Source organism: Impatiens glandulifera, chromosome 1 (genome assembly GCF_907164915.1).
Source record: "Impatiens glandulifera chromosome 1, dImpGla2.1, whole genome shotgun sequence".
NCBI classification, from domain to species: Eukaryota; Viridiplantae; Streptophyta; class Magnoliopsida; order Ericales; family Balsaminaceae; genus Impatiens; species Impatiens glandulifera.
This window is the reverse complement of record NC_061862.1, coordinates 157,267,490-157,277,164: the sequence shown is the minus strand read 5'-3', so window position 1 is coordinate 157,277,164 and position 9,675 is coordinate 157,267,490. Positions and strand designations below refer to the sequence as shown.

General features: G+C 28.4%; 1 protein-coding gene across 1 annotated transcript; it reads left to right on the top strand.

Annotated features, from left to right (window-relative positions):
• Positions 1-7,259: 7,259 nt before the first annotated feature.
• Positions 7,260-8,559, top strand: LOC124920384 (polygalacturonase non-catalytic subunit AroGP2-like). Its single transcript, XM_047460865.1, has one exon. It carries the CDS (start codon positions 7,815-7,817, stop codon positions 8,427-8,429), a length of 615 nt encoding a protein of 204 aa, XP_047316821.1. The 5' UTR covers positions 7,260-7,814; the 3' UTR covers positions 8,430-8,559.
• Positions 8,560-9,675: the final 1,116 nt, after the last annotated feature.

Below are 9,675 nucleotides of genomic sequence, written 5' to 3'. Positions count from 1 at the left end.
TTTATATTTATATTTTAATATTTATTTTTTATATTTATAATAATTTTTAATAATTAATACTATATATACAATGTTATGCATTTAAATATTAATTTTTTATTACTTTATTTTAAATATTAAAAAAATATTTAAATTAAAAATAATATGTTTTAAAATAAATTATATGAATATATTAATTTTTATAAATAAATAATTTTTTATTAAATAAAAAAATATATTTAAAAATTATTAAATAAAATTTAAAAAATTACCGTTTATGATTTATTTATATTCATTTTTAAAACAAAAAAATATATATTTTTTTACTTTTTATATACTAATTTTTTATTATCTATTATTTAATTTATTCATTAATTTTTTTATATATTAATATATAAATTATTAATCTCCTTATTCTGTATAATAATTAAAGTGGTAAAATCTCTAATGTATATATTTTTGATTTTTTATTTCTAATATTTTGTTTATGTACGTATTATTTAAGAAATATAATTATATTATTTTAAATAATAATTAAAAATAAGGTGAATATATATAAATTTAAATTTATCATGTCATCGTGTTTTTATGTATAAACAAAATAAAGGTATGTTTAAATTTATGTTTTATTAATTAATTTAATAAATATATATAATTATTTAATGATTATAAGTTTAAACAGTAAAAAGATAAATAAAAAATTGCTTTTAAATGTTAAATTTGTTATTATAATTTTTTTATGTTAGTTTAATAATTTAATTATTATTTTTTAAATGAAAGTGGCTAGTATGTCCCCACACACACATACTCTTCAACTTAGTGTGTTATAAGCATTATTATTAAAATAGTTCTAGTGATTATTCCATATTTTTGAATAAATTTCGGTATAACCAATTAAACCATTATTTGGACTGTATTTTAAATTTATTTTAAAAAATATATATTAGTACATAAATGGTATATATAATTACTTAGTCACATGCAAAAATAATTAAATACATAGTAATTAAACTTAATATTTTATCAATTTATACTAAATATTCATAATTTCGTATAATAAAACAACAATCACACCAAATATACTTATAATAAATCAATAAGATGGTAACATCAATGTTTCTATTACCATTGAGGTTTAGTTTAGTTTATGTTCTAACCACTACCCTAATAGACCCACATAAAAACTTCATATTCACTTTGTCTTTCCAATAACTATAACTAAGTTAGTCAAGCTTGTGTACCAATTTTAGATGAATTTTAACATATTAATATTTTCATAATAATATCACAAATTGTTTCACATATATCTTTGTATATAAATTAAGGTGTAAGCAAACTGATAAAAATCGTTCAAACCTAATCGAAATCGCTCAAATTAAACTGAATATTAAACCAAAGCGGCCAAATCGAATTCATTACGGTTTCCTTTTCTTCAAACCGATCTCAACGATTCGTTTTGTTGGATCAACGTCATTGAAACCGCTTAAATCGTTCCAACCGAGCAAATGTTTAAAAAATAATAATTAAATAAGATGAGAACAAAATCAAACATTAACAACGATGAGTAATGTATTATAACTGTTATGATAATGATAACGCACATTTAAACTAATAATAATAAGAGAATTTCATTAATTTAAAGATGGGTTAGTAGACTATAAAAAAAAATATTAATTATTATTAGTACTAGTAGATTTGTTAATTTTATAATTGTTCACTCATTTTAGTGTAATTTTTTAAGTAAAAAATTAGTATAATATTTGTGTTTTAGAAATAATGTTAATGATTCATTAATTAGGTTACTGAATTTTATTCAGAATATTTTTATATTTTCATACACATGAAAATGAGTATAGGTTGTTATCGATATATATTTTTTAAAAATTATCAATGGATCAAATCGATCTTCTAATCGTTCAAAACTAACCGATCAAATTGACAAAACCGAGAGTTTAAAATTTAGTAAACCGACGTCAACGGTTCAAATTGCATTTCAGTCAATAAATCGATTAAACCGAACCGAACCGCTTACCCCTTATTATAAACTAACAAAAAAAAAGTTTCTAAAATGAAATACCACCTCAATCATCGGAAAAATATACTAAAAATCAACTCCAGACCATCAAGTCACCGACCTAAATCCAAATGAGGAGATGGCAATTATATTCTTTTCAATATCACCTAAAGATGTTAAACAATCATACCACGACGATATATAGGACTTAATTTACTATCTTATTAGTAAATAAAAAGCAGACGAAACAATATTGTGAATAATTACGTGAAATGAGATCGAAGAAGAGAAATATAAGATAACATACTCACTTTTGCTGGTCAAAATGAATAATAGAGAAAGTAAGGAATAATTTAGTGGAATATTGATAGAGGAGAGAGTTCAGAAAATCTTATTGTCTTGACTATCTTGAAAATATATTAGAATAATGGCTAACCTTTCGACTTGAAGTTTTCGGTTTGACTTTCTAGTTGAACCATATTTTAACCGGGTTCGAAAGATGATTGTACTGAAGCAAAAAGTTAAACCGTTCATTCAACTGTTTCGCAGTCGGACCACATATTTTAAATCTATGGTTCTAAGTCGGAATCGAATGCATTATATTTTTCTCTCTTAGAAACCACCCTTATTACTTTAACTAACATAGTATGTTACGTTAATTTATTATTTAAAATTAATGTATCAAATTATTACTCAAACCTAAGTAAGCCCAACCTATATATAAACTTAACCAAACATACCCTTGAGTGGGTGTCGGTAGATCAATATAAATGGAGTTCAATGATCCTAATAAAATTTCAAATTATTTTTATGATATTTTCAGTGTCTCTCACTCTTTCATATCTACTTCTAAAATATTGAGTGGTTGTGATTGGATAACAATATAAGTGGAGTTCAGTGATGCTAGTAAATTGTACAAGAGTCAGATGTGATTGCTTGTTATTATATTTGATAATAAATAATTTACAATCTTAGTTTTCTAAAATAATTTTAATAGTTTTTAAAAGAATGATGCATAATCTAAATTTAGTTTAATTAAGCTCTAAGATAAATATATTTTAAATTTGTATCTTCTTATGCTATATGTATAGGTTGCATAAATTTATTGCTGGTTTCAGATTGTTTTTTTTTTTAATAATATTTTTAGTGCCTCTCACTCTTTCATATCCATGTTCAAAAAATATATAAATATATATTAAATATTGAGTGGGTGTCATTGGGACAACAATCATTTTTGGAGTAAAAACAAATACTTATAGCTTCAGCAGAAAGTAAAAAGAACAAAATGAAATAAAGTTCAACATGGTAAAACAAACTATATATTAAAGTTTGAAAGGTACGTCTTTAATTAAAGTTCCTTTTATATATTTATTTTGATAATTTTTTAAATAAATAAAATTAAAATAATTAACTCAAAAATTAAAACATAATGAAACAATTAATTAGATTAATTATTGTAATAATTAAATTCTAATTAATTAAAGGTAATGGCCAAAGAAAATAAATAAAATAATTTAGGATAAATGTTATACTCATTTTATCTCAAATTAATTTTAAAAAATAGAAAGGATTAAAATAAGTAATTTATGATGAAATGTGATACTCATTTTATCCCTCAAAATTATTTATTTAATCTAAAAATATACAAAATAAAATAAAATATATTGACAAAATATTTATCATAATTTTTTTAAAACATTTTCATATTTTAAAAATTTAAAGATAAAACCAAAATGAGAGAAAATCAATTTCAAACCAACATTTAAAGTTTTAAATAAAAAATAAAATTCGCAATCAGGTGTAACCAAAATTCGGGAGAGTAACTACATCGAAAACCGCAACCATCAGATGAGCACTGAATTTTCATCCAACGCCCAAGAGTCGTCCGCTGCAGCGAAAGGCGCGTCCGTGAAGCAGCTAACACATCGTTAGCTGAAATGCGATAGAACGCTCGAAACGCCCAAAACGCCACGGGACCCAGACGGAACGCTCCACGTCCGTGTTTTCGCTCGAAATGACGTCGTTTTGCCTGCAACCTTCGTCTTCATCGCGACGCAAGATGTATAATAATCCGCTTTCGTCGTTTCTGGATGGATTGACTCCATTCAAAAGCTGAAATGATCACCATACTTTGGTGACCATTTCTACAACATCTAGGTACATTGATGCCTATTTCGATGACTGGCCGAAAGAACAACCAAAACCATCATGAATGTTTGATTGATTCAAGCCACTTGGTTTCCTCAACCTACTTCAGGAGGCTATAAATAGTCTCCCTTATTATTCTGAGGGCAAGAGATAACATCTCAAGCTTCAAATCAAAAGTTTTAGAAAATCCTCCATTGAAGCCCAAAGCTTATGGAATTTTGATGTAAGGCCTTAAAGCTCGGATCTAGGCATCCCAAAGCTTCGTTAAGGTCTAAGGAGCAACGCTTGGTAAACTTCCAATCATCATTTAAATCATACTTTCAGTTTAAAATTGAAATTTGTAGTTTTCATAAGCTTGTATGCTGTCTGGTTCTTGAATTTTTTGATTTAAAATCGATCCTAAGATCATTTATAAGCTTTATGTTAAGGTTAGAATCGATCAATCAACCTTAAACAAAAAAACTCAAATTTGAATTTGGAAATATCCAAAATTGGGTTTTCTGTTCTTGAGCTAATCCTCAAGAACAGCTGCTTAAAAAGCTTTCCAACATGTTTTTAATTATGTTGGGAACCAAATGTTTGATCCATCCCGATCATGTTTGATCAAAATCAAAATTTTCAAAATAAATAAAATTTAAAGTTCTTGAATTGGTCCAAATGAATAGTGAGTGCTCATGTTTTGGTATTAATCAATCATATGAAGTATAATGAAGTTATTGCCAAGCTCCTTACACTTCATTAAATCCAAAAAATCAACAGCCCAATTTTGGCATTCAAACTATTTTGAATGAATCGAACATATTCCAGGTTGAATCAAACATTGGGATGATGTTTATAATGTTTCTGAGAGCTTTGTGAAGCTACCCAGGCCCTTGGATCAAAAAATCTAAGCCTCCATCAAAATTGCAAAACCTGTAATTTTGATGTTCTTGAGGACCGATAGGTCCGACCGAGTTTTCGACTAGGACCGAAATAATTTCAACTAGGAACGAGAGGTCCGACTGAGGATTTTAACATTCGATCGATAATTCTAACCCATGAACGAGGAATCTTGCACCCAGTCGAGAATTTATGAACCTAGGACCGATGAAGTTAGCTCCGAGCTAACCCAAGACCGATGATTTCCACACCCCGACCGATTATCCTAACAAAGGACCAAGAGGCTTTAGCACCCCGACCGAAGATTCTAAGCCAAGACTGAGGGCCCTTAGCCCCTGACCGATAAAATGAACCCAAGACCGAGGACATCAGCCCTAAGGCCTATTTCAATTTTTTAATTCCAAAACTAATTTTGGAATTTTGGAATCTCAAACTATTTTCTAAAAATCCCAAAAAATAGAAAATGATTTCAAAATATTTTGGGATATTTGCACAAAAATGTTTTGATAAGGGCTCGATTGAAATTTATTTTTAAACCCTAATGCCTTTGAAACTGATGTTATTAAGGTATTTTCCTCTCTAGTCATCATCAACAAAATGTATCGACATTTAAATAATTGTTGTTACAATTTTTAAATACACAAAAACCTAAGCATGTCTAGGACTGAAAGAATAATTGATTAAAATAAAACGTTATACAACCAATTTTCAAAAGCCAAATTTATAAATATCACCAAACGAAGACCGTTTTTAGAACAGGTACAAAGGATAAAGCACGAAAGCTCTTTCCCGAGTATCACCAAATTACGAATTTAAGAAAGCTCTAGTGAAAAATACGTTTGAATATGTACACCTTTTATTGATTTTTAAAAATCAATTGACGACTCTTTTTCAAATAAATAATATTTTAAATTAATTATTTTTAATTAATTTAAAACACAAATTTTTCATAAAATCAATTTGTTATTTGATTATTTTAAACCCCATATTATTTAAATTTGAACACTAATTAATTATTTTCATAACTAATTTAAAATTGTCAGGATTCGTCTAAATCTTTTAAAATAATATTTTATTTTAAAATATTTCTAACATGCAAACTAAGGTTGAAATTTATCGAACTCCGATCATTTTTGGGAACACGAAATTTCCGGGGTAACAAAATTATTATTGTCCCGTGGTTTTTATTCGAATTACTCCGTTAGCGGTTATTTTTCTCTGATTTGACCGATAGTTGTTCGAAATATAGCGAGATCATATTTGTGTTCCCATCCCCGATCTCACACTATAATTCTTTCCCGAACAATAATAAACACAATTAAATATATAACGTTATTAATATATATATATATTTTTTTTTATAAAAGGTTAAAGTTTAGTTCTTTTATAATAATATAAAATTTCATATATATATATATAATATAAAAAATTATGTTTATATAATTTTCATATTTGTTTAAGAATATGGTATAATTTTATTTACTACACTGAAACCCCATCCTAAAAAGGGGCACTCAAGCTTGAACCTACCTTTTTTTAGGGCATCTTCCTTGTCTGCTTCTACAGATGTGTTAGTGGGAGCTTTTTTATTTTTCCTATGATTCTGCGGATTCAAATGCGTATGCTATGTATGATTCAGTGGATGAAAGTTCGGATTATTCTGTTTAAGCATATCTTTCATCTGCCTTTTCTCTAGTGGTATCTGCTGCTTAAGATTTTCTATACTTTTAGTGTTATAGGGAATTATAGGATACATATCGGAACGTGAATGATGATAAAAAAAAAATCCCAACGTTCTCATTCATAATAAACTCTATAATGATTGTTTTGTATAATGATCAAATTAAAATAAGAACAAGAATATAATTTATAAATAAAATTAATTTGTTTTTAAAAATTTAATATATATATATAGCCAAGAATGACAATTTGAAACCGACAGCAATAACTGAATTGCTCAGACGATTTTTCTTCCGTTTGACTAATATGTAGGTCTGCCATATCAGCCACATTAATTCAAACTTTTCAGTAACTATCTAAAGACTCAGAAATCACCAAATGAATCTCAATAATACTACATAAAAGACATCACCAAATGAATCTCAATAATACTACATAAAAGACTTCAAAATGATAGTAAAAATAAATAAGTAAAAGAAGACTTAATAGTAAATGCATTATCGCATTCTATATATAATAGGCCAGAGAAAAGGCAAGAACAAACACAAATCATGGCACGTCTACTTCTTCTACTCATCTTCCTTTCTCTCATCTCCTCATTCCAGGTACCGGTAATATTCTCTCTCTTCAATATATTCACATTATATTCAGTCTCTCCATAACTTCTGTTTGGTTGCAGGTTTTATTTGCAACAACAAGGGAGAATGAAATATCCATAAACAATAATACAAATCAAGAAACCCCATTTTCTCCAAAAGCATCATTAACCCGTTATTGGAAATTACACATTTCTAATTCCCTCCCAAAACCCAATTTTCTCGTCTCCAAAGCCTCTCCTCTCTCCGCCGTCAAAGCCGCCTTCTTTTCGAATCTCGCCGCCCATAACAAACTCTCCACCTACTTCTCCTCCTTCTGCTCCGCCGCAAATCTTCTCTGTTCCTTCCACTCTGCCAACAATCCGAATCGCTATAGTGATTATTATAAAACTTATAAATTGGTCAAACCGGGGAAGAACGCAACCTTTATCACCGGTCCCAACTTTGTAAATTATAAATCTGTCGAACCGGGGAAATTCTTTCGAGAATCCCAACTTAAATCGGGCACAATCATAAATATGCCCGACATCCGCGACGACATGCCCGAAAGGTCGTTCTTGCCCCGGTCTATAGTCTCGAAACTACCGTTTTCAACCTCGAGGTTAGACCAATTGAAGCAATTGTTCCATGCAAGCCATGACTCGGTGGCCGAGCGAGTCCTGGTTAACACGCTGACGGTGTGCGAGAGAGACCCTAGCCCGGGCGAGACCAAACGATGCGTCGGATCCATTGAGGACATGATAGATTTTTCAATCTCGGTTCTCGGCCCAAATGTGGTGGCCCAAACAACCGAGAATACAAACGGGTCGGGACAAAGTGTTATGATTGGAAACGTTGTTGGATTAACGGATGGAAATATAACTAAATCCGTGTCTTGCCACCAAAGACTTTACCCTTACTTGTTGTATTATTGCCATTCTGTTCCTAAGGTTAAGGTTTATTCGGCGGACATTCTCGATGTACAAACTAAGGTAAAAATTAATAATGGGATTGCAATTTGTCATCTCGACACATCTGAATGGATCCCGGGACATGAGGCTTTTTTGGCGCTTAAATCAAGCCCCGGACTCATAGAGGTTTGCCATTGGATATTTGAGAACGAAATGAATTGGACTGTTGCATATTCACAGTGATTTGTATTGTTAATTTATGTGACACCATTTGTGTGGCATATGGAGTGATTATGTATAATTAGTTTATGTTTTGTAATAATGTTTGTGGTTAATTAATTGTAAAACACGATTGAAGAGTGTTAGAAGGTAAGTTCTTAATTGCAGTAAAAATATTTCCATAATTTGTTTATCACAAACGAGTCTTAAAGAATGTTTCGTCAAGTTTAGATAATTGTTGTGGCCAAATTTTATTCCAACCCCAACTCTTACCCACACATTATTGTTCTCCACTTAATAATTTGACGATGTCGGAACATTTAAATATAATAATTTCTTAATTTTAAGAATTTTTTCTTTTGGATCGGAAAATTTAGAACCTTTAAGCAGCTAGGATTACAGGTCAGATTCGAAGTTTCCTTCTTTTGAGGGCCGGGGGAAGACAGTCAAGAGAAAGTCAATTACATCGAATCTTCTGTTTAGCTAGACTTCTCCTAAAGTCAATTACATCGAACCTTCCGTTTAGCTAGACTTCTCCTACTACGCCTGTGAATTTATTAAATAACGCTTAGTTATTAATTTAATAGAAATAGTGTGTTGAATTTAAAATATAAAATTGTATTAGTTTAGTTGGTTAAAGGGTTGTACTTATTTTGTTATGTTACAAATTCGAAACATACATATAACATTTTTATTTTATTTTTAACCGTTTTAATTTTATGGGTGGGTCAACTCATAATCCGACCCAATTATTTATTTACTCTCACTACTCTCGACTCGGCAATCCAGACACTTTGAAAATTAAGTATGATATTATATTATATTATATTATATTATATTATATTATATTATATTATATTATATTATATTATATTATATTATATTATATTATATTATATTATATTATATTATATTATATTATATTATATTATATTATATTATATTATATTATATTATATTATATTATATATATATATATATATATATATATATATATATATATATATATATTAAAATCCAGTGTCTACCCAAATTATTGTTTAGGGTTCTATATATTTGTTTTATATATAAATTCTGATAAATTTTAATTATTGAAATTCCATTTTTTAGTATAACATTAACATAAAAATAAAAATATATGTTTGATTCTAATTTGTTTGAATATAGGATGTTAGCATGATCATCTCTAACATATTGAGCTTATTTTGTTACACAAGATGTGTCTTCTATAGAAGTGAGCTAGCTTATTTTACACATTAAATGTGTGGTT